Source organism: Oncorhynchus gorbuscha, linkage group LG06, assembly GCF_021184085.1.
Source record: "Oncorhynchus gorbuscha isolate QuinsamMale2020 ecotype Even-year linkage group LG06, OgorEven_v1.0, whole genome shotgun sequence".
In the NCBI taxonomy this organism is placed as follows: Eukaryota; Metazoa; Chordata; class Actinopteri; order Salmoniformes; family Salmonidae; genus Oncorhynchus; species Oncorhynchus gorbuscha.
In genome coordinates this window covers 9,507,595-9,534,739 of record NC_060178.1, presented here as the reverse complement: position 1 = coordinate 9,534,739, position 27,145 = coordinate 9,507,595, and the positions used below count along the sequence as shown (strand labels likewise).

General features: G+C 42.4%; 1 protein-coding gene across 1 annotated transcript in view; it reads right to left on the bottom strand.

The window, feature by feature from the left end:
• Nucleotides 1–26,774, bottom strand: part of LOC124037383 (protein mono-ADP-ribosyltransferase PARP6-like) — a 28,516-nt gene extending 1,742 nt beyond the window's left edge. Inside the window, exons 1-14 of the mRNA XM_046352086.1 lie at nt 26,358–26,774; nt 20,757–20,898; nt 9,255–9,349; nt 8,944–9,004; nt 8,631–8,788; nt 5,645–5,870; nt 4,540–4,635; nt 4,020–4,112; nt 3,661–3,786; nt 1,846–1,911; nt 1,625–1,741; nt 980–1,092; nt 834–906; nt 93–242 (exon numbers count right to left, since the gene is read on the bottom strand). Of these exons, the coding sequence (XP_046208042.1) occupies nt 93–242; nt 834–906; nt 980–1,092; nt 1,625–1,741; nt 1,846–1,911; nt 3,661–3,786; nt 4,020–4,112; nt 4,540–4,635; nt 5,645–5,870; nt 8,631–8,788; nt 8,944–9,004; nt 9,255–9,349; nt 20,757–20,759 (1,377 nt within the window). The 5' untranslated portion in view covers nt 20,760–20,898; nt 26,358–26,774. The remainder of the gene's footprint in view (nt 1–92; nt 243–833; nt 907–979; nt 1,093–1,624; nt 1,742–1,845; nt 1,912–3,660; nt 3,787–4,019; nt 4,113–4,539; nt 4,636–5,644; nt 5,871–8,630; nt 8,789–8,943; nt 9,005–9,254; nt 9,350–20,756; nt 20,899–26,357) is intronic.
• Between the last annotated feature and the right edge of the window lie 371 nt (nt 26,775–27,145).

The following is a 27,145-nucleotide window of genomic DNA, read 5'->3' as shown; positions in this document are numbered from 1 at the left end:
ACAAAATCATTTCTTTACTTAGATGTGCCTGTATGTAATTCTGTTCCAGTAGTGTGTTTTGTTGTGCAGTATGTCAATGTCTTCAGATGTACCTGTTGTACGGTGTTGATACGGTTGTAACGTTTGCTCAGCTCCTGTTTGGTGGTCACGTGGTGCTGTCCTTTACCCATTCCTGAGTATCCATATGAGACGCTAGAGACAGGACTCAGGTAGATACCCCTCCCGTACGCAGCACCATGCAGCTTGTACAGGACATTTTAACACAGGGTGAACTGAAGGACATTTGAACAAAGGGTGAACTGAAGGACATTTGAACACAGGGTGAACTGAAGGACATTTGAACTGAAGGACATTTGAACTGAAGGACATTTGAACTGAAGGACATTTGAACTGAAGGACATTTGAACTGAAGGACATTTGAACTAAGGGTGAACTGAAGGACATTTGAACTGAAGGACATTTGAACTGAAGGACATTTGAACTAAAGGACATTTGAACTGAAGGACATTTGAACAAAGGGTGAACTGAAGGACATTTGAACTGAAGGACATTTGAACTGAAGGACATTTGAACAAAGGGTGAACTGAAGGACATTTGAACTGAAGGACATTTGAACTGAAGGACATTTGAACTGAAGGACATTTGAGCTAAGGGTGAACTGAAGGTAACCATTTCATCAGAGTTTGAAGGAAAAATATATTTTATTTTGTTATTTTATTTTTTGTAACGTTTTAAAAGATAGACAGGAGATCTAGAATTGTCGTCCCTTGGTACAATTATCTAAGATGACATTTTTAGAAATTAATGCGTTTGTTACTTTTAGTGTTACATACCTGCAGTTTTGTGGATGAAGCGTTGACAAGTCCATTTCTCAGAATAGAATGCCAGTTCTCTATGTGGGAACCACTGGAGAAACAGAATGACAGAGATGTTCGAGTGACTATAAAATGGTGTGTGTGTGTGTGAGTGAGAGACTTACTGGAATGCGGAGGTGCTGCCATATACTTTCCTAGCGACCCGGAAGCGTGCTTCTTCAGCAGGAGGGCTACTGGTCAACAGGAACTGATGTGGAGTGTGCATGAACTTCAGTTGCTATGTAGGAGGCGGAATGAAAATAATTAGGGAAAAGAAAAACGCACGAGAGAATGTCCGGTGTATAAGGGTGAAGCTGGACATGTGGCTGACACTTTGAGCAGAACAAAATGTGACTGGAGAACAGTCAGGGGAGCAACTTTCACTGGGGACATGTCCCTCCCCCCACCCAACATTCTGAAATTGCATTTTTTTGCCCCCCCCCAGTTTTAGCATATGAATGTGATACAAAACAAGGCATCTGTGTGCTTTAGGAACATGCGGACACCTCAGAGCGGTCGGGTAGGCTGTTTGGAGTGTTTATCCGATCGGATAAGAAAATATATATATATATTTTTTTTAAAGTTATGTCCCCCTCACTTCTAAAATCAAAGTTGCGCCCCTGGGTACACACCCCCAAAAAGTTGAGATCCACTGATTACAAAAAAAACTAGGCACTGGCAGCCTTTTTGTTTTTTTTACCACTGTCTTCTACATATTATCAGCTGCTACCTCCAGGAAGTGAATGAACAGCGGTATTGTCCCAGCGTACCCTGTTCAGCGGGAGCTTGACAATATGCGATCTGTTGCTTGATGTGATCCTTTGAAGCAGAGGGTGAGCAAGAGGATCTATGGTGTCCATCTGTTTCTTGATTGATGAATACGGACCCTGAAAAACAGTTTGTGATCATACACAGTAAAGTGAATGGGTCGGTAGATGAAGAGACATTTGAACACGTTTGAATGTGTGATTTCATTGGTTGCGTTAGTCACCTGGGTCATCTCCCTGATGGTCATGATGCTGTCCAGAGCTTTCTGCAGTCGATCGTAGCTCTTCTTCTGTGACAGAAGAAAACACGTTATACAGGTTAGTTTCAGTAAAAAGGAAGACATGTAAGAGATACTTTTAATGGTCAGACATTCGGTGAGTACTATAAAGTCTTATTTATCAGCCAGGTCTCACACCACTGTAAAGTCTGCTTCATCAGCCAGGTCTCACACCACTGTAAAGTCTGATTTATCAGCCAGGTCTCACACCAATCAGCCAGATCTCACACCACTGTAAAGTCTGCTTCATCAACCAGGTCTCACACCACTGTAAAGTCTGATTTATCAGCCAGGTCTCACACCAATCAGCCAGATCTCACACCACTGTAAAGTCTGCTTCATCAACCAGGTCTCACACCACTGTAAAGTCTGCTTCATCAGCCAGGTCTCACACCACTGTAAAGTCTGCTTCATCAGCCAGGTCTCACATCACTGTAAAGTCTGATTTATCAGCCAGGTCTCACACCAATCAGCCAGATCTCACACCACTGTAAAGTCTGCTTCATCAGCCAGGTCTCACACCACTGTAAAGTCTGCTTCATCAGCCAGGTCTCACACCACTGTAAAGTCTGCTTCATCAGCCAGGTCTCACACCACTGTAAAGTCTGCTTCATCAGCCAGGTCTCACAGCACTGTAAAGTCTGCTTCATCAGCCAGGTCTCACACCACTGTAAAGTCTGCTTCATCAGCCAGGTCTCACACCACTGTAAAGTCTTCTTCATCAGCCAGGTCTCACACCACTGTAAAGTCTGCTTCATCAGCCAGGTCTCACACCACTGTAAAGTCTGCTTCATCAGCCAGGTCTCACACCACTGTAAAGTCTGCTTCATCAACCAGGTCTCACACCACTGTAAAGTCTGCTTCATCAGCCAGGTCTCACACCACTGTAAAGTCTGCTTCATCAGCCAGGTCTCACACCACTGTAACGTCTGCTTCATCAGCCAGGTCTCACACCACTGTCAAGTTTGATTCATCAGCCAGGTCTCACACCACTGTCAAGTCTGCTTCATCAGCCAGGTCTCACACCACTGTCAAGTCTGCTTCATCAGCCAGGTCTCACACCACTGTAACGTCTGATTCATAAGCCAGGTCTCACACCACTGTCAAGTCTCATTTATCTGTCAAGTCATTTATCAGCCAGGTCTCACACCACTGTAAAGTCTCATTTATCAGCCAGGTCTCACACCACTGTAAAGTCTCATTTATCAGCCAGGTCTCACACCACTGTAAAGTCTCATTTATCAGCCAGGTCTCACACCACTGTAAAGTCTCATTTATCAGCCAGGTCTCACACCACTGTAAAGTCTCATTTATCAGCCAGGTCTCACACCACTGTAAAGTCTCATTTATCAGCCAGGTCTGCAGTGAGATGATGACGTCATGTGGCCTGAACAGTGTGCTAGTCTAGTACCTTGGGACTGAAGACCAGAGACTTGGGGTTGTATGGGTCGACCTCAATGCCTTGGGACTGAAGACCAGAGACTTGGGGTTGTATGGGTCGACCTCAATACCTTGGGACTGAAGGCCAGAGACTTGGGGTTGTATGGGTCGACCTCAATACCTTGGGACTGAAGGCCAGAGACTTGGGGTTGTATGGGTCGACCTCAGTACCTTGGGACTGAAGGCCAGAGACTTGGGGTTGTATGGGTCGACCTCAATACCTTGGGACTGAAGACCAGAGACTTGGGGTTGTATGGGTCGACCTCAATACCTTGGGACTGAAGACCAGAGACTTGGGGTTGTATGGGTCGACCTCAGTACCTTGGGACTGAAGGCCAAAGACTTGGGGTTGAATGGGTCGACCACAGAGGGGTATGGCTCGAAGATGATGCTCTTCCGGGAGGACTCCAGAGCTGCCCGGCACATGGCTACCAACAAGTCCACTACCTGGAGGTCAAAACCCAGTACGGTAGTTATAATCACTGATGTGATGTGATTGTGATGTGTGTGTGTGTGTGTGTGTGTGTGTGTGTGTGTGTGTGTGTGTGTGTGTGTGTGTGTGTGTGTGTGTGTGTGTGTGTGTGTGTGTGTGTGTGTGTGTGTGTGTGTGTGTGTGTGTGTGTGTGTGTGTGTGTGTGTGTGTGTGTGTGTGTGTGTGTGTGTGTGTGTATTTGTCTTACCTCTGCTCCATTCGACACCTCCTCTGCAGCTCCTGCCATCACTCCCAAGGCGTAGAAAGACAACACGCAGAGTTCCCTGCTACACACTGCAGGCTGTAAACACACACAGTTCCCTGCTACACACTGCAGGCTGTAAACACACACAGTTCCCTGCTACACACTGCAGGCTGTAAACACACACAGTTCCCTGCTACACACTGCAGGCTGTAAACACACACAGTTCCCTGCTACACACCCTAAACACACACAGTTCCCTGCTACACACTGCAGGCTGTAGTAAACACACACATCTCCCTGCTACACACTGCAGGCTGTAAACACTCAGATAAAATCCAACTATTATAGTAACTACTATATTTCTGTAGTAAAGCCATCCAGTTAACAGAATATTTGAATTCACATTACTTATATATACTGCATGTATAATTCCTTGTTATGGGGTTGTAGTAAGCATGTATTGTCCCCTAATAATGTCTCAGAATGATCCGGACTAAATAACAGACGTTTTAAGAGAGCATACCTTCAACATAGAGGCGTATTGAAAGGTGTGTCGTTCGTCACAGACCACACAGTATTCATTCAGAGTGGGGATTCTCTGTTCTGCGTATTTCATTACCTACAATCCACACAGAAAGGAATCAGTCAATGTTATGACGCATAGCAGATGAGGAAATGATAATATCCCCAGTTACCGTGGTTATATTTCTGCCTCAGTAAACACATCTGAAAACTGAAAAATTGCCTTGCCTCAAGCCGTACAAGGTTTTGTTTTGCCGTCTGGCAACATGAGATTAACCTGGATACTGTATAAAACCTGAGATTAACCTGGATACTGTTTAAAACATGAGATTAACCTGGATACTGTTTAAAACATGAGATTAACCTGGATACTGTTTAAAACATGAGATTAACCTGGATACTGTATAAAACATGAGATTAACATGAATACTTTATACAATATGAGATTAACCTGGATACTGTATAAAACATGAGATTAACCTGGATACTGTATAAAACATGAGATTAACATGAATACTTTATACAATATGAGATTAACCTGGATACTGTATAAAACATGAGATTAACCTGGATACTGTATAAAACATGAGATTAACCTGGATACTGTATAAAACATGAGATTAACCTGAGATAACCTGGATACTTATAAAACATGAGATTAACCTATACTTTATAAAACATGAGATTAACCTGGATACTGTATAAAACATGAGATTAACCTGGATACTGTATAAAACATGAGATTAACCTGGATACTGTATAAAACATGAGATTAACCTGGATACTGTATAAAACATGAGATTAACCTGGATACTGTATAAAACATGAGATTAACCTGGATACTGTATAAAACATGAGATTAACCTGGATACTGTATAAAACATGAGATTAACCTGGATACTGTATAAAACATGAGATTAACCTGGATACTGTATAAAACATGAGATTAACCTGGATACTGTATAAAACATGAGATTAACCTGGATACTGTATAAATGCTCTCAACAAAATTTCAACAAGAGCCCATTACATCAATCACTAAATTTGCTGACGGTTCAGGAAGAATTGCATTTTATGTCAGTTAGAGCAAAAGTATTGGTCCTTACCTGTACTAAGAACCCATGTTGCAGGGTGGGGGCTGACTTGCACTGAATAAAGGCTTGGGATGAGAACAGCAGCTCAACCAGCTGTTTAGTTGTGATGTGAGCCGGGGACTTGACAGCAGACACCGCCACCCTCTGAGGAGAGAAGACAGGACGTGATGTCACATGGGATGGATAGAAACCAAAACATGATGAAAATAATGTGGACACTGAAGATGGCTGATTTGAATGAGCAAATACACAAATAAGTTACAACAATTTCAAGCATTTTAGTGACCATATATGGCATTAGCTCGGTTCTGTATTTATTTGTGTTTTGTTGCCACAGCAATCATAGGAGTACAGAAACCAGGCTAACATGGCATTAATGAGACCTGCACTAAGAAAAACCTTGCACTATTGTAAAGTGACTGTTCCACTGGATGTCATAAGGTGAATGCACCAATTTGTAAGTCGCTCTGGATAAGAGCGTCTGCTAAATGACTTAAATGTAAATGTAAATGAAAAAAAGATGCTATCTAGAACCAGCTGTCCCAATAGGAGAAGCCTTAGAAGAACCCTTTTTGGTTCCAGAACGCTTTTAGTTTCAGGTAGATCCCTTTTGGGTTCCATGTAGTTGAACTGATGGGTATAATGGGGGAGGGGGGGCCCTGCCTAAATGTACCAACAATAGTCCTTCCAGACAGATATTATAGCATGTATAATGGGGGAGGGGGTAGCCCTGCCACTGCTGGGACACAAAGCTAAATGTACCAACAATAGTCCTTCCAATAGACAGATATTATAGCATGTATAATGGGGGAGGGGAGTAGCCCTGCCTAAATGTACCAACAATAGTCCTTCCAGACAGATATTATAGCATGTATAATGGGGAGGGGGGTAGCCCTGCCTAAATGTACCAACAATAGTCCTTCCAGACAGATATTATAGCATGTATAATGGGGGAGGGGGGGCCCTGCCTAAATGTACCAACAATAGTCCTCCCAGACAGATATTATAGCATGTATAATGGGGGAGGGTGGGGGGTAGCCCTGCCTAAATGTACCAACAATAGTCCTTCCAGACAGATATTATAGCATGTATAATGGGGGGAGGGGGAGACGAATCTAGACTAAACTAAACTAGACTAGTCTAGACTAGACTAATCTAGACTAGACTAAACTAAACTAGACAAGACTAATCTAAACAAGACTAGACTAATCTAAACTAGACTAGACTACTCTTGACTAGACTAGACTAATCTAAACTAGACTAGACTACTAAATTAGACTAGACTAATCTAATCTAATCTAGACTAGACTAATCTAATCTAGACTAGACTAATCTAGACTAGACTAAAACTAAATTAGTCTAGACTAGACTAATCTAGACTAGACTAAACTAAACTAGACAAGACTAATCTAAACAAGACTAGACTAATCTAAACTAGACTAGACTACTCTTGACTAGACTAGACTAATCTAAACTAGACTAGACTAATCTAGTCTAGACTAAATTAGACTAGACTAATCTAATCTAATCTAGACTAGACTAGTCTAGACTAGACTAAAACTAAACTAGTCTAGACTAGACTAATCTAGACTAGACTAAACTAAACTAGACAAGACTAATCTAAACAAGACTAGACTAATCTAAACTAGACTAGACTACTCTTGACTAGACTAGACTAATCTAAACTAGACTAGACTAATCTAATCTAATCTAGACTAGACTAATCTAGACTAGACTAAAACTAAACTAGTCTAGACTAGACTAATCTAGACTAGACTAAACTAGACAAGACTAATCTAAACAAGACTAGACTAATCTAAACTAGACTAGACTACTCTAGACTAGACTAATCTAAACCTGACTAGACTAATCTAGTCTAGACTACATTAGACTAGACTAACCTAATCTAGACTAGACTAATCTAGACTAGACTAAAACTAAACTAGTCTAGACTAGACTAATCTAGACTAGACTAAACTAGACAAGACTAATCTAAACAAGACTAGACTAAAACTAAACTAGTCTAGACTAGACTAATCTAGACTAGACTAAACTAGACAAGACTAATCTAAACAAGACTAGACTAATCTAAACTAGACTAGACTACTCTAGACTAGACTAGACTAATCTAAACTAGACTAGACTAATCTAGTCTAGACTACATTAGACTAGACTAACCTAATCTAGACTAGACTAGACTAATCTAAACTAGACTAGACTAATCTAGTCTAGACTAAGTTAGACTAGACTAATCTAATCTAGACTAGACTAATCTAGACTAGACTAAAACTAAACTAGTCTAGACTAGACTAATCTAGACTAGACTAAACTAGACAAGACTAATCTAAACAAGACTAGACTAATCTAAACTAGACTAGACTACTCTAGACTAGACTAGACTAATCTAAACTAGACTAAGTTAGACTAGACTAATCTAATCTAGACTAGACTAATCTAGACTAGACTAAAACTAAACTAGTCCAGACTAAGTCGCTCTGGATAAGAGCGTCTGCTAAATGACTTAAATGTAAATGTAAATGTAGACTAATCTAGACTAGACTAAACTAGACAAGACTAATCTAAACAAGACTAGACTAATCTAAACTAGACTAGACTATTCTAGATTAGACTAATCTAAACTAGACTAGACTAATCTAGTCTATACTAAATTAGACTAGACAAATCTAATCTAGACTAGACTAATCTAGACTAGACTAAAACTAAACTAGTCTAGACTAGACTAATCTAGACTAGACTAAACTAGACAAGACTAATCTAAACAAGACTAGACTAATCTAAACTAGACTAGACTACTCTAGACTAGACTAGACTAATCTAAACTAGACTAAGACTAATCTAGTCTAGACTACATTAGACTAGACTAACCTAGACTAGACTAGACTAATCTAAACTAGACTAAACTTGACTAAACTAGACTAATCTAGACTAGAATAGAACTCTAGGTCTATAGTCAGAGGGGGAGTCTTATGATGCCCACTTCTGCAGCTGTAGTCCCAGGCTGAATCCTTCTCTGTTAGACGGTTGGAAGACCTCCACAGAGGGTGCTGGTCCATTCAGGTATTGGGACAGTGAGAAGCGCAGCCGGACAATAATAGGCTCTGTTGGGACGATCTTCCAGGCCCTGGCTACTTCATCCTGGAGACAAGACAGGAAACTGTGTCAGAAACATGGGAAGATCCCCAGGGACATCAACAAGGGAAGATCCCCAGGGACATCTATATATAGAACTTAAAATATATACTTGTATGTGATGCATATCATGATCATGGTGAGTAGTGTAGTCGACTCACATCCAGGAAGCTGACATTGATTAGCATGTCAACGTCCACATCGTCAATAGACCCATGCTCTCTGGAGAGGAGGAAAAAGAAGACAGGAAGAAGGTCATGGGTCATTTACACTCTGGTCATTTAGCAGACATTATCCAGACATCTGTGTATTTTCGTACTCTTTCATACTTTTCCATACGTGTGAAGCGATAACAAGCATTTCATTGAGAGCAGATGACTTCCCATTGTACCCCCCCGTTAACTCAAACCACATCCTACTATCTCTGTCAGTAAGTGAAGCAATGCCAAGGTTTCTATGTAACTTGTCGTACCTGACGGAGACAGCCGTGTCAGCGTAGATGGCCTTCACCGAATCTATGTCCATGTCCAGCTGAGGATGCCTGTAGAGGTCAGTAGCACAGCCCTCCTACAGAGAGAGACAACAACACATGTACCTTAGAGACAAACCCTGTTAGTTAACTACCTTAAACAGTACTAGACAGAATAGCTTCAAATAGAACACAGAGAGAGAGAGAGAGAGAGAGAGAGAGAGAGAGAGAGAGAGAGAGAGAGAGAGAAGAACCAGTTAACACCACAGCATTGACACACAACCACACAAAACATATTCACCTAACGAACAAAATCAGGTGGCCATGACAGAGAGTAAAATAGAATATTACACTGAACACCATACCTTCAAATACAACAGGAAGTACAACAGGGAGTACAACAGAGAGTACAACAGGGAGTACAACAGAGAATACAACAGGAAGTACAACAGAGAATACAACAGGGAGTACAACAGAGAGTACAACAGGGAGTACAACAGAGAATACAACAGGAAGTACAACAGAGAATACAACAGGAAGTACAACAGAGAATACAACAGGAAGTACAACAGAGAATACAACAGGAAGTACAACAGAGAATACAACAGGAAGTACAACAGAGAATACAACAGGAAGTACAACAGAGAATACAACAGGGAGTACAACAGAGAGAACAACAGGGAGTACAACAGAGAATACAACAGGAAGTACAACAGAGAATACAACAGGAAGTACAACAGAGAATACAACAGGGAGTACAACAGAGAGTACAACAGGGAGTACAACAGAGAATACAACAGAGAATACAACAGAGAATACAACAGGAAGTACAACAGAGAATACAACAGAGAATACAACAGGAAGTACAACAGAGAATACAACAGGAAGTACAACAGAGAATACAACAGGGAGTACAACAGAGAATACAACAGGGAGTACAACAGAGAATACAACAGGGAGTACGACAGGGAGTACAACAGAGAATACAACAGGGAGTAAACAGAGAATACAACAGGGAGTACAACAGAGAATACAACAGGGAGTACAACAGGGAGTACAACAGGGAGTACAACATACAACAGAGAGTACAACAGGAAGTACAACAGAGAATACAACAGGAAGTACACCAGAGAATACAACAGAGAATACAACAGGGAGTAAACAGAGAATACAACAGGGAGTACAACAGGGAGTACAACAGGGAGTACAACAGGGAGTACAACATACAACAGAGAGTACAACAGGAAGTACAACAGAGAATACAACAGGAAGTACACCAGAGAATACAACAGAGAATACAACAGGGAGTACAACAGAGAGTACAACAGGGAGTACAACAGAGAATACAACAGGGTGTACAACAGAGAATACAACAGGGAGTACAACAGGGAGTACAACAGGGAGTACAACAGAGAGTACAACAGGAAGTACAACAGAGAATACAACAGGAAGTACAACAGAGAATACAACAGGGAGTACAACATACAACAGAGAGTACAACAGGAAGTACACCAGGGAGTACAACATACAACAGAGAGTACAACAGAGAATACAATAGGAAGTACAACAGAAAGTACAACAGAGAATACAACAGGAAGTACAACAGATAGTACAGCAGGAAGTACAACAGAGAATACAACAGAGAATAGAACAGGAAATACAACAGAGAATACAACAGGGAGTACAACAGGAAGTACAACAGAGAATACAACAGGGAGTACAACATACAACAGAGAATACAACAGGAAGTACAACAGAGAATACAACAGGGAGTACAACAGATAATACAACAGGAAGTACAACAGGGAGTACAACAGAGAATACAACAGGGAGTACAACAGGGAGTACAACAGAGAATACAACAGAGAATACAACAGGAAGTACAACATACAACAGAGAGTACAACAGGAAGTACAACATACAACAGAGAGTACAACAGGAAATACAACATACAACAGAGAGTACAACAGGAAGTACAACAGAGAATACAACAGGAAGTACAACAGAGAATACAACAGGGAGTACAACATACAACAGAGAGTACAACAGGAAGTACAACATACAACAGAGAGTACAACAGGAAGTACAACAGAGAGTACAACAGGAAGTACAACAGAGAATACAACAGGGAGTACAACAGGAAGTACAACAGAGAATACAACAGGGAGTACAACATACAACAGAGAATACAACAGGAAGTACAACAGAGAATACAACAGGGAGTACAACAGATAATACAACAGGAAGTACAACAGGGAGTACAACAGAGAATACAACAGGGAGTACAACAGGGAGTACAACAGAGAATACAACAGGAAGTACAACATACAACAGAGAGTACAACAGGAAGTACAACATACAACAGAGAGTACAACAGGAAGTACAACATACAACAGAGAGTACAACAGGAAGTACAACAGAGAATACAACAGGAAGTACAACAGAGAATACAACAGGGAGTACAACAGAGAATACAACAGAGAATACAACAGAGAATACAACAGGAAGTACAACAGAGAATACAACAGGGAGTACAACAGAGAATACAACAGGAAGTACAACAGAGAATACAACAGGGAGTACAACAGAGAATACAACATGAAGTACAACAGAGAATACAACATGAAGTACAACAGAGAGTACAACAGGAAGTACAACATACAACAGAGAGTACAACAGGAAGTACAACAGAGAGTACAACAGGGAGTACAACAGAGAGTACAACAGGAAGTACAACAGAGAATACAACAGGGAGTACAACAGAGAATACAACAGGAAGTACAACAGAGAGTACAACAGGAAGTACAACATACAACAGAGAGTACAACAGGAAGTACAACAGAGAGTACAACAGGGAGTACAACAGAGAGTACAACAGGAAGTACAACAGAGAATACAACAGGGAGTACAACAAAGAGTACAACAGGGAGTACAACAGAGAGTACAACAGGAAGTACAACAGAGAATACAACAGGGAGTACAACAGAGAGTACAACAGGAAGTACAACAGAGAATACAACAGAGAATACAACAGAGAATACAACAGAGAATACAACAGGAAGTACAACAGAGAGTACAACATGAAGTACAACAGAGAATACAACAGGGAGTACAACAGAGAATACAACAGGGAGTACAACAGAGAATACAACAGGGAGTACAACAGAGAATACAACATGAAGTACCTCAGAGAATACAACAGGAAGTACAACAGAGAATACAACAGGGAGTACAACAGAGAATACAACAGGGAGTACACAAAATGCCACTAATGCATTACAGTCCATTGGAAGTTCTGATCAGATGTTGCACGTGGTCAGTGCCTCCTAACAAACCTACAAAACAACGAAGCAGGCTACTTGTGTTTCCGTTACTAACGCTGATTTTGTACGTATGTCGAAGAAGATTTAGCTTGTAAGGATTCTAATATGTGGTTATTTTTACTACTTTAGCTGAATGGACTGATCGTGAGCGGCCTGCTAAATTACTTAAAATATGCATGAGGAGAGCTCAGGGGCTGTACTGTAGGATCAGCTGGCTAACAGAGCCAAGGGGCTGTACTGTAGGATCAGCTGGCTAACGGAGTCAAGGGGCTGTACTGTAGGATCAGCTGGCTAATCGGAGTCAAGGGGCTGTACTGTAGGATCAGCTGGCTAACAGAGTCAAAGGGCTGGACTGTAGGATCAGCTGGCTAACGGAGTCAAGGGGCTGTACTGTAGGATCAGCTGGCTAACAGAGTCCAGGGGCTGTACTGTATGATCAGCTGGCTAACGGAGTCAAGGGCTGTACTGTAGGTTCAGCTGGCTAACGGAGTCAAGGGGCTGTACTGTAGGATCAGCTGGCTAACGGAGTCAAGGGGCTGTACTGTAGGATCAGCTGGCTAACAAGGTGTCAAGGGGCTGTACTGTAGGATCAGCTGGCTAACAGAGTCAAGGAGCTGTACTGTAGGATCAGCTGGCTAACGGAGTCAAGCGCTGTACTGTAGGTTCAGCTGGCTAACGGAGTCAAGGGGCTGTACTGTAGGATCAGCTGGCTAACGGAGTCAAGGGGCTGTACTGTAGGATCAGCTGGCTAACAAGGTGTCAAGGGGCTGTACTGTAGGATCAGCTGGCTAACAGAGTCAAGGAGCTGTACTGTAGGATCAGCTGGCTAACGGAGTCAAGGGGCTGTACTGTAGGATCAGCTGGCTAACAGAGTCCAGGGGCTGTACTGTAGGATCAGCTGGCTAACAGAGTCCAGGGGCTGTACTGTAGGATCAGCTGGCTAACAGAGTCCAGGGGCTATATGTTAGCCTTGATGTCTGTGAATCATTCCTAATCTCCACACACTGAGAGTCACAACACATAGATAGAATCATTCCTAATCTCCAAACACTGGGGTGGCAGTGTAGCCTAGTGGTTAGAGCATTGGACTAGTAACCGAAAGGTTGCAAGTTCAAATCCCCGAGCTGACAAGGTACAAAATCTGTCATTCTACAGGCAGTTAACCCACTAGGCTGTCATTGAAAATAAGAATTTGTTCTTAACTGACTTGCCTAGTGAAATAAAGGTTTAAAAAAAAACCCACTGAGAGTCACAACACATAGATAGAATCATTCAGAGCCAAGGACGTACAAGCAAAGTTGCTTTGGGTCTCTGCTACATACTGTATAGCCCAATGGTGCTTGTGTTAGGACTTGTTTTGAAAGAGGACCTCTGTTGTATACAAACCAGAATACAGTGCTGTGAAAAGGGATTTGCCTCCTTTCTAATCTTCTCTACTTGACATATTTCTGATACTGAATGTTATCAGATCTTCGACCAAAACCTAATATTATATAAAGGAAGCCAGAGTGAACAAATAACACAACAATTACATACTTATTTCATTAATTTCATGAAGCTATACAATACCCAATTCTCCCTGTGTGAAAAAAGTAATTATACACCCCCATGCTTGACCGTTGGTATGAGGCGGCAGGTGCCGTCAGGGTCAGCAGGTAGCCTAGTAACCGGAAGGTTGCAAGATCGAATCCCCGATCTGACCAGGTCAAAATTTGTCATTCTCCCACTGAACAAGGCAGTTAACCCACTGCTCCTAGTTCATCATTGAAAATAAGAATTTGTTCTTAACTGACTTGCCTAGTTAAATAAAGGTTAAATTAAAAAATATATACAAAATTAGGATCTTACTGTGGAATGCAGTGCTTGGTTTTCACCAGGCATATTGGGACCCATGTCGTCCATTACGTTATACTTTTGACTCATCTGTCCATATAGAACATTCTTCCAGGAGTCTTGATGATCATCCAGGTGCTTTTTGAGAAACAGGAGTCTTTAAGGATGAGACGGGTCCCATTATGTCTGGCGAAAAACCAGTCATTGCAGCTAAAGGTGGCACAACCAGTTACTGAGCGTAAGGGGGCATTATAATGTTCTCACACAGGTTAATTGGGTGTTGCATAACTTTGTTAATTACATTTTTTTTAAACTAAATATACATGTTTTTGGAGTTATTTGTGAACTCAGCTTCCCTTTATCTGATATTAGGTTTTTGGTTGAAGATCTGACAACATTTAGTATCAGAAATATACAAAAATTGAGAAACTCAGAAAGGGGACAAATACATTTTCACGGCTCTACATCAACCCATATAGCTCCATTGAGAGCTGTGGTACATCAACCCATATAGCTCCATTGAGAGCTATGGTACATCAACCCATATAGCTCCATTGAGAGCTATGGTACATCAACCCATATAGCACCATTGAGAGCTGTGGTACATCAACCCATATAGCTCCATTGAGAGCTATGGTACATCAACCCATATAGCTCCATTGAGAGCTATGGTACATCAACCCATATAGCTCCATTGAGAGCTATGGTACATCAACCCATATAGCTCCATTGAGAGCTATGGTACATCAACCCATATAGCTCCATTGAGAGCTGTGGTACATCAACCCATATAGCTCCATTGAGAGCTATGGTACATCAACCCATATAGCGCCATTGAGAGCTATGGTACATCAACCCATATAGCTCCATTGAGAGCTATGGTACATCAACCCATATAGCTCCATTGAGAGCTACGGTACATCAACCCATATAGCTCCATTGTGAGCTACTGTACATCAACCCATATAGCTCCATTGAGAGCTACGGTACATCAACCCATATAGCTCCATTGAGAGCTACTGTACATCAACCCATATAGCTCCATTGAGAGCTACGGTACATCAACCCATATAGCTCAATTGAGAGCAACGGTACATCAACCCATATAGCTCCATTGAGAGCTGTGGTACATCAACCCATATAGCTCCATTGAGAGATATGGTACATCAACCCATATAGCTCCATTGAGAGCTACGGTACATCAACCCATATAGCTCCATTGAGAGCTATGGTACATCAACACATATAGCTCCATTGAGAGCTATGGTACATCAACCCATATAGCTCCATTGAGAGCTATGGTACATCAACCCATATAGCTCCATTGAGAGCTATGGTACATCAACCCATATAGCTCCATTGAGAGCTATGGTACATCAACCCATATAGCTCCATTGAGAGCTACGGTACATCAACCCATATAGCTCCATTGAGAGCTATGGTACATCAACCCATATAGCTCCATTGAGAGCTATGGTACATCAACCCATATAGCTCCATTGAGAGCTACGGTACATCAACCCATATAGCTCAATTGAGAGCAACGGTACATCAACCCATAAAGCACCATTGTGAGCTACTGTACATCAACCCATATAGCACCATTGTGAGCTACTGTACATCAACCCATATAGCTCCATTGTGAGCTACTGTACATCAACCCATATAGCTCCATTGAGAGCTATGGTACATCAACCCATATAGCTCCATTGAGAGCTACGGTACATCAACCCATATAGCTCAATTGAGAGCAACGGTACATCAACCCATAAAGCACCATTGTGAGCTACTGTACATCAACCCATATAGCACCATTGTGAGCTACTGTACATCAACCCATATAGCTCCATTATGAGCTACTGTACATCAACCCATATAGCACCATTGAGAGCTACGGTACATCAACCCATATAGCTCCATTGAGAGCTACGGTACATCAACCCATATAGCTCCATTGTGAGCTACTGTATGACATTTTTTACATGGATTTCGCACAAGAACTCCTCCAACTCCTCGGTCCAACTCTCCACTTCATCCGATTGGTTGTCCGTCCAGTCACACTCTTCTGATTGGTTGTCAGTACAGTGGCACTCATCGGATTGGTTGTTGGTCCAGCGCTGACACTTAATGTCCTGCTGTCGGTCAAAAATGGAAGGACACTTTGAGTAATATAGGTTAACTGTACTGTAGTCATACAGGTTAACTGTACTGTAGTCATACAGGTTAACTGTACTGTAGTCATACAGGTTAATACAGGTTAATTGTACTGTAGTCATATAGGTTAATACAGGTTAACTGTACTGTAGTCATACAGGTTAACTGTACTGTAGTCATACAGGTTAATACAGGTTAACTGTACTGTAGTCATACAGGTTAATACAGGTTAACTGTACTGTAGTCATACAGGTTAACTGTACTGTAGTCATACAGGTTAACTGTACTGTAGTCATACAGGTTAACTGTACTGTAGTCATACAGGTTAACTGTACTGTAGTCATACAGGTTAATACAGGTTAACTGTACTGTAGTCATACAGGTTAACTGTACTGTAGTCATACAGGTTAACTGTACTGTAGTCATACAGGTTAATACAGGTTAACTGTACTGTAGTCATACAGGTTAACTGTACTGTAGCCATACAGGTTAACTGTACTGTAGTCATACAGGTTAACTGTACTGTAGTCATACAGGTTAACTGTACTGTAGTCATACAGGTTAACTGTACTGTAGTCATACAGGTTAACTGTACTGTAGTCATACAGGTTAACTGTACTGTAGTCATACAGGTTAACTGTACTGTAGTCATACAGGTTAACTGTACTGTAGTCATACAGGTTAACTGTACTGTAGCCATACAGGTTAATACAGGTTAACTGTACTGTAGTCATACAGGTTAACTGTACTGTAGTCATACAGGTTAACTGTACTGTAGTCATACAGGTTAACTGTACTGTAGTCATACAGGTTAACTGTACTGTAGTCATACAGGTTAACTGTACTGTAGTCATACAGGTTAACTGTACTGTAGTCATACAGGTTAACTGTACTGTAGCCATACAGGTTAACTGTACTGTAGTCATACAGGTTAACTGTACTGTAGTCATACAGGTTAACTGTACTGTAGTCATACAGGTTAACTGTACTGTAGTCATACAGGTTAACTGTACTGTAGCCATACAAGTTAACTGTACTGTAGTCATACAGGTTAACTGTACTGTAGTCATACAGGTTAACTGTACTGTAGTCATACAGGTTAACTGTACTGTAGTCATACAGGTTAACTGTACTGTAGTCATACAGGTTAATACAGGTTAACTGTACTGTAGTCATACAGGTTAACTGTACTGTAGTCATACAGGTTAACTGTACTGTAGTCATACAGGTTAACTGTACTGTAGTCATACAGGTTAACTGTACTGTAGTCATACAGGTTAACTGTACTGTAGCCATACAGGTTAATACAGGTTAACTGTACTGTAGTCATACAGGTTAACTGTACATGGATTTCGCACAAGAACTCCTCCAACTCCTCGGTCCAACTCTCCACTTCATCCGATTGGTTGTCCGTCCAGTCACACTCTTCTGATTGGTTGTCAGTACAGTGGCACTCATCGGATTGGTTGTTGGTCCAGCGCTGACACTTAATGTCCTGCTGTCGGTCAAAAATGGAAGGACACTTTGAGTAATATAGGTTAACTGTACTGTAGTCATACAGGTTAACTGTACTGTAGTCATACAGGTTAACTGTACTGTAGCCATACAAGTTAACTGTACTGTAGTCATACAGGTTAACTGTACTGTAGTCATACAGGTTAACTGTACTGTAGTCATACAGGTTAACTGTACTGTAGTCATACAGGTTAATACAGGTTAACTGTACTGTAGTCATACAGGTTAACTGTACTGTAGTCATACAGGTTAACTGTACTGTAGTCATACAGGTTAACTGTACTGTAGTCATACAGGTTAACTGTACTGTAGCCATACAGGTTAATACAGGTTAACTGTACTGTAGTCATACAGGTTAACTGTACTGTAGTCATACAGGTTAACTGTACTGTAGTCATACAGGTTAACTGTACTGTAGTCATACAGGTTAACTGTACTGTAGTCATACAGGTTAATACAGGTTAACTGTACTGTAGTCATACAGGTTAACTGTACTGTAGTCATACAGGTTAACTGTACTGTAGTCATACAGGTTAATACAGGTTAACTGTACTGTAGTCATACAGGTTAACTGTACTGTAGTCATACAGGTTAACTGTACTGTAGTCATACAGGTTAACTGTACTGTAGTCATACAGGTTAACTGTACTGTAGTCATACAGGTTAACTGTACTGTAGTCATACAGGTTAACTGTACTGTAGTCATACAGGTTAACTGTACTGTAGTCATACAGGTTAACTGTACTGTAGTCATACAGGTTAACTGTACTGTAGTCATACAGGTTAACTGTACTGTAGCCATACAGGTTAACTGTACTGTAGTCATACAGGTTAACTGTACTGTAGCCATACAAGTTAACTGTACTGTAGTCATACAGGTTAACTGTACTGTAGTCATACAGGTTAACTGTACTGTAGTCATACAGGTTAACTGTACTGTAGTCATACAGGTTAATACAGGTTAACTGTACTGTAGTCATACAGGTTAACTGTACTGTAGTCATACAGGTTAACTGTACTGTAGTCATACAGGTTAACTGTACTGTAGTCATACAGGTTAACTGTACTGTAGCCATACAGGTTAATACAGGTTAACTGTACTGTAGTCATACAGGTTAACTGTACTGTAGTCATACAGGTTAACTGTACTGTAGTCATACAGGTTAACTGTACTGTAGTCATACAGGTTAACTGTACTGTAGTCATACAGGTTAATACAGGTTAACTGTACTGTAGTCATACAGGTTAACTGTACTGTAGTCATACAGGTTAACTGTACTGTAGTCATACAGGTTAATACAGGTTAACTGTACTGTAGTCATACAGGTTAACTGTACTGTAGTCATACAGGTTAACTGTACTGTAGTCATACAGGTTAACTGTACTGTAGTCATACAGGTTAACTGTACTGTAGTCATACAGGTTAACTGTACTGTAGTCATACAGGTTAACTGTACTGTAGTCATACAGGTTAACTGTACTGTAGTCATACAGGTTAACTGTACTGTAGTCATACAGGTTAACTGTACTGTAGTCATACAGGTTAACTGTACTGTAGCCATACAGGTTAACTGTACTGTAGTCATACAGGTTAACTGTACTGTAGTCATACAGGTTAACTGTACTGTAGTCATACAGGTTAACTGTACTGTAGTCATACAGGTTAACTGTACTGTAGCCATACAGGTTAACTGTACTGTAGCCATACAGGTTAACTGTACTGTAGTCATACAGGTTAACTGTACTGTAGTCATACAGGTTAACTGTACTGTAGTCATACAGATGGAAAGAGGGAGGAGGGATGAGAAAGTAACAGACAGAGGGAGGAGGGATGAGAAAGTAACAGACAGAGGGAGGAGGGATGAGAAAGTAACAGACAGAGGGAGGAGGGATGAGAAAGTAACAGACAGAGGGAGGAGGGATGAGAAAGTAACAGACAGAGGGAGGAGGGATGAGAAAGTAACAGACAGAGGGAGGAGGGATGAGAAAGTAACAGACAGAGGGAGGAGGTTTGAGAAAGTAACAGACAGAGGGAGGAGGGATGAGAAAGTAACAGACAGAGGGAGGAGGGATGAGAAAGTAACAGACAGAGGGAGGAGGGATGAGAAAGTAACAGACAGAGGGAGGAGGGATGAGAAAGTAACAGACAGAGGGAGGAGGGATGAGAAAGTAACAGACAGAGGGAGGAGGGATTAGAAAGTAACAGACAGAGGGAGGAGGGATGAGAAAGTAACAGACAGAGGGAGGAGGGATGAGAAAGTAACAGACAGAGGGAGGAGGGATGAGAAAGTAACAGACAGAGGGAGGAGGGATGAGAAAGTAACAGACAGAGGGAGGAGGGATGAGAAAGTAACAGACAGAGGGAGGAGGGATGAGAAAGTAACAGACAGAGGGAGGAGGGATGAGAAAGTAACAGACAGAGGGAGGAGGGATGAGAAAGTAACAGACAGAGGGAGGAGGGATGAGAAAGTAACAGACAGAGGGAGGAGGGATGAGAAAGTAACAGACAGAGGGAGGAGGGATGAGAAAGTAACAGACAGAGGGAGGAGGGATGAGAAAGTAACAGACAGAGGGAGGAGGGATGAGAAAGTAACAGACAGAGGGAGGAGGGATGAGAAAGTAACAGACAGAGGGAGGAGGCCGTACATAACATATTTACACAATAGAAACATGGACTCACCATCTGGTCAGTTCTTGGCTCCTCTTCAACGACAGTCTTCACTCTCCATTCCAGTAGTGATCGATGATGTAAAACAACAGGTTGTTGTGGTCGTCAACACATATGATCTTAAACACTTTACCTGTCCCCATGGTGATTGCATCTGCAACAATAAATGAGTGTACATTAGTTCTCTCAGTACTTATATATACACTGAGTGTACATTAGTTCTCTCAGTACTTATATATACACTGAGTGTACATCAGTTCCCTCAGTACTTATATATACACTGAGTGTACATTAGTTCTCTCAGTACTTATATATATACACTGAGTGTACAAAACATTAAGAACACCTGCTGTTTCCATGACATAGACTGACCAGGTGAATCCAGGTGAAAGCTATGATCCCTTATTGATCACTTGTTAAATCCACTTCAATCAGTGTAGATGAAGGAGGAGGAGACAGGTTAACTTTTTACTGCAATGAGCTAAATCAGGATCACACAGTGTGTTTCCTGGTAGTCTTTAACAAATCTATTTTGAAACAAAAGTAAACACCTCACACACACATGGATATGGGCTTAAAGAAGAGAAGACACCTGGACCAAGTCAGATATAGAGAAATGTATTACATCCCAATATTACACTTTATATACATCACATTCTGAAATATAACCAAATATAACCAAACTGTTTTCACATAGAAACACAGGATTTTCCATGTCATTTTTATATATTAATTATGAAGTTATGAAAAATATGAATAGCATTCCACTCATGAGGCCACTAGGTCATTTGATTGCAGGAAAGGGCAGGAGAAGGATTTTCAAGCCTTGAGATGCCATCCAGAGGGTGAATGGGCAAGACAAACTATTTCATTGCCATTGAACGAGACCTGGACAGCTGATGAAACTGAGGAGTATTTCTGTATGTAATAAAGCCCTCTTGTGGGGAAAATCTCATTCTGATTGTTGGTGGGCCTTTGCCCTCCCAGGCCCAGCCCTGTCATGTGAAATCTATAGATTAGGGCATAATGAATTTGGACTGATTTTCCTTTTTGTTCAGTATACAATATTTTGTTTGTTTTTGAAAATAAATATATTTGATTAAGGTTTAGATGGTGCAAGGATTCTCTACACTTGCTTGTTTTGTCACACACAGTATAGTGACATTTGGCAAACTATTAGAATTAGAATATTAGAATACTTTTAGAATTAGAATATTAGAATACTATTAGAATTAGAATATTATAATACTATTAGAATTAGAATATTAGAATACTATTAGAATTAGAATATTAGAATACTATTAGAATTAGAATATTAGAATACTATTAGAATTTTGGCAACCATAAATTTGCGGAGCGATTTCTGCATTTTGACGATTTCCCTCTGTGTACCCTAGGTGACTTCTAGGAAGATTTTAACCCACTAAACCCCCAAAAACATTTATCCAAGTTTCACCATCATTGTAAAGCCCTAGTTATTTTGTATCTTAGACAAAGTTATTTATGTAAATTATTATGTATTGAATGCGATTAGTGATTCAACCCTGTTACGTGACCTGAACTCTTATTTTAATACTGTAAAACGTTATATATATATATATATATATATATATATATATATATATATATATATATATATATATATATATATATATATATATATATATCTGTTTTCAATATTTCTTTCAAAAGAAACATTGAACATCTAATAGTCAATTCTGGTGTTTTGTGGGTAAAAACTGAACGGGCTGAGCATAACACATAAACCCTTTTACCCTGTTAGACAGGCTAGACATGTATTAACAATGTCATTTATGTTGTTGTTGTGAATCTTGCATTCAATTTGCCCCTCCCTGCTGCACACAACAAGCCTCCATTCCCCCAGTGGGGATACATGGCTGATTTAACTAGTAATTACCAGTTGAGGGGGGGGGGAATTCCCACTTTCCACTTGGTTACGAATGCTCCAATACCACTGGTAACCGTCCACTGTTGGGCTGTATAGTATCACTCATTGGAAGTAGAGGTCGTAGACCTACACTTTTGAAAAAACCTGGAGCGTAACCATTTTTTTTTGTTTAAATCGATACAAACTCAAATAAGACAATTATAAAAACAGCACTATTTTTCATTATTAAATTAAGCTGAAATGAGGCACTTACTATCGTCTTTTTAACCTCTTGAGATGGAAAACGTGCTTTTTTAAAATGAAGTTGAATATTTGTTCTTTATGACAGAACGTTAAAATTAGATGAAATCAAACTTTCTTTTTTTTTTACTCACCATTCACAATCAAAATTATTTTTAACCTCTTGAGATGGAAAACGTGCTTTTTTTAAATGAAGTTGAATATTTGTTCTTTATGACAGAACGTTAAAATTAGATGAAATCAAACTTTCTTTTTTTTACTCACCATTCACAATCAAAATTATACCACTGCCAAAGTTTTGGCTTTGTGGCCCCACAAAAATTCTCCCCTGATCAATACCTAAAGAGTCATTTAAGAAGCTGAATTAGGAACCACTTTGGCCATCCTGTAGACTAGGTGTTATAGCCATGCATTTCTGGAATACTGTCGGGCATTATATGCATTTCAGCAAAGAAGGAAATGTATCTACTTGTATTTGAAATACATTTTACACAATGTTTTTTTGCCCCGTACGGGATACCGAGGCTTAGTTCAACAAGTTGATTCTGAGTCCACCTGTTGATTCTGCTAAGAGCTCTAATGTTTTTTATTTTACCTTTATTTAACAAGGCAAGTCAGTTAAGAACAAATTCTTATTTTCAGTGACAGCCTGGGAACAGTGGGTTAACTGGTCTAGGAACAGTGGGTTAACTGGTCTAGGAACAGTGGGTTAACTGCCTGTTCAGGGGCAGAACGACAGATTTGTACCTTGTCAGCTCAGGGGTTTGAACTTGCAACCTTTCAGTTACTAGTCCAACGCTCGAACCACCAGGCTACCCTGCTGCCCCTACACTCTAACCACTAGGGTACCCTGCTGCCCCTAACCACTAGGCTACCCTGCTGCCCCTAACCACTAGGCTACCCTGCTGCCCCTAACCACTAGGCTACCCTGCTGCCACTAACCACTAAGCTACCCTGCCACCCCTAACCACTAGGCTACCCTGCTGCCCCTAACCACTAGGCTACCCTGCTGCCCCTAACCACTAGGCTACCCTGCTGCCCCTAACCACTAGGCTACCCTGCTGCCCCTGCACTCTAACCACTAGGCTACCCTGCTGCCCCTACACTCTAACCACTAGGCTACCCTGCTGCCCCTACACTCTAACCACTAGGCTACCCTGCTGCCCCTACACTCTAACCACTAGGCTACCCTGCCACCTCTACACTCTAACCACTAGGCTACCCTGCCGCCTCTACACTCTAACCACTAGGCTACCTGTCGCCTCTACACTCTAACCACTAGGCTACCCTGCTGCCCCTAACCACAAGGCTACCCTGCTGCCCCTAACCACTAGGCTACCCTGCTGCCCCTAACCACTGGGCTACCCTGCTGCCCCTAACCACTAGGCTACCCTGCTGCCCCTAACCACTAGGCTACCCTGCCGCCCCTAACCACTAGGCTACCCTGCTGCCCCTAACCACTAGGCTACCCTGCTGCCCCTAACCACTAGGCTACCCTGCTGCCCCTAACCACTAGGCTACCCTGCTGCCCCTAACCACTAGGCTACCCTGCTGCCCCTGCACTCTAACCACTAGGCTACCCTGCTGCCCCTACACTCTAACCACTAGGCTACCCTGCTGCCCCTACACTCTAACCACTAGGCTACCCTGCTGCCCCTACACTCTAACCACTAGGCTACCCTGCCACCTCTACACTCTAACCACTAGGCTACCCTGCCGCCTCTACACTCTAACCACTAGGCTACCTGCCGCCTCTACACTCTAACCACTAGGCCACCCTGCTGCCCCTAACCACTAAGCTACCCTGCCGCCCCTAACCACTAGGCTACCCTGCTGCCCCTACACTCTAACCACGAGGCTACCCTGCTGCCACTACACTCTAACCACTAGGCTACCCTGCTGCCCCTAACCACTAGGCTACCCTGCTGCCCCTAACCACTAGGCTACCCTGCTGCCCCTAACCACTAAGCTACCCTGCCGCCCCTAACCACTAGGCTACCCTGCTGCCCCTAACCACTAGGCTACCCTGCCGCCCTTAACCACTAGGCTACCCTGCTGCCCCTAACCACTAGGCTACCCTGCTGCCCCTACACTCTAACCACTAGGCTACCCTGCTGCCCCTACACTCTAACCACTAGGCTACCCTGCTGCCCCTACACTCTAACCACTAGGCTACCCTGCTGCCCCTAACCACTAGGCTACCCTGCTGCCCCTACACTCTAACCACTAGGCTACCCTGCTTCCCCTAACCACTAGGCTACCCTGCTGCCCCTACACTCTAACCACTAGGCTACCCTGCTGCCCCTAACCACTAGGCTACCCTGCTGCCCCTACACTCTAACCACTAGGCTACCCTGCTTCCCCTAACCACTAGGCTACCCTGCTGCCCCTACACTCTAACCACTAGGCTACCCTGCTGCCCCTACACTCTAACCACTAGGCTACCCTGCTGCCCCTACACTCTAACCACTAGGCTACCCTGCTGCCCCTACACTCTAACCACTAGGCTACCTGCCGCCTATACACTCTAACCACTAGGCTACCCTGCTGCCCCTAATCACTAGGCTACCCTGCTGCCCCTAATCACTAGGCTACCCTGCTGCCCCTAACCACTAGGGTACCCTGCTGCCCCTAATCACTCAGCTACCCTGCTGCCCCTAACCACTAGGCTACCCTGCTGCCCCTAACCACTAGGCTACCCTGCCACCTCTACACTCTAACCACTAGGCTACCCTGCCACCTCTACACTCTAACCACTAGACTACCCTGCCACCTCTACACTCTAACCAGTAGGCTCCTATGTACAAACAGAAGGATGTGATCAAGAAATACCAGGATTCTCGAGTGGTGCAGCGGTCAAGGCATTACTATAGACACGGTTTTATATCCTGGGCTGTGCCACAACCGGCCGTGGCCTGGAGTCCCATAGGATGATGCACAATTGGGCCAGCGTCGTCCGGGTTTGGGGAGGATTTGGCCTGGGAGGCTTTACTTGGCTCATCACAATCTAGCGACTCCTTGTGGTGGTCCAGGTGCCTGCAGGCTGACCTCGATCGCCAGTTGAACGGTGTTTCCTCCGACACATTGGTGCGGCTGGATTTGGTGTTAAGCTGGCGGGTGTTAAGGAGCGAGGTTAGGTGGGTCATGTTTCTGGAGGACACATGACTAAACCTTTGTCTCTCCCGAGCCCGTTGGGGAGTTGCAACGATGAGATAAGATTGAAATTGGGGAGAAAAAGGAGGGGTAAAATACCCCAAAATAAAAATAAAAGACATGCCAGGATGTACTATAAAAGATACGATAAATAGTCCACTGTCACTGTGGTGCATTTAAGGAATAATAGATTTTTATACAACGGGTTACCAAAATATTCAAATAAGGATGAATTTATTCACTGGTTTTAACCAACCAGCATACAGGATTAGACCCACCCGTTGTATAAATAACAATAATTCCATTCTTACCTTTTCGAGAACAGGAGAACCCGCAGTGTCCAATGGGTTAATTTATAAAAAGTCGCTGGAATTCCAATGTAAAAAAGAAAAAGAAAAAAAAAAAAGAAATAGGAAAAAAAGGACAAAAAGAAAAGACAAAGAAAAGTAATATGAACAGGATCCAATCAGAAGGAGTAACCCTTAACACATTTGTAAAGGCATCTGTTCCATTGTTCATAGGAAGCAGGTTCCAGTCCGTATGGAGCGACTGTCGGCGTGCAGTAATCCAGGTAATCCACACTAAACTGGATCTGTGACTCCCAATGGTAATGCGAAAGGTCTGTGGGTGTCTGTCTGTCTGCTTGCTTGCCTGCCCTGCCCTGCCCTGCCTGTCTGTCTGCTCGTCTGTCTGTCTGCCTGCCTTCCTGCCTGCCTTTTCTTTCTGATTGTCCTTCTGTCTGTCTGCCTGCCTGCCTGCCTGCCTGCCTGCCTGCCTGCCTGCCTGCCTGCCTGCCTGCCTGGCTGCCTGTCCGCCTGCCTGCCTGCTTGCCTGCCTGCCTGCCTGCCTGCCTGCCTGTCTGTCTGTCTGTCTGTGTCTGTCTGTCAGCTGTAGGTCCTGTAGGAGGCTGATCGCAAAAACCTGATCCATGAGGAGAGGAGAGGAGAGGAGAGGAGAGGAGAGGAGAGGAGAGGAGAGGAGAGGAGAGGAGAGGAGAGGAGAGGAGAGGAGAGGAGAGGAGAGGAGAGGAGAGGAGAGGAGAGGAGAGGAGAGGAGAGGAGAGGAGAGGAGAGGAGATGGTTATTAGGGAGATTGAGGT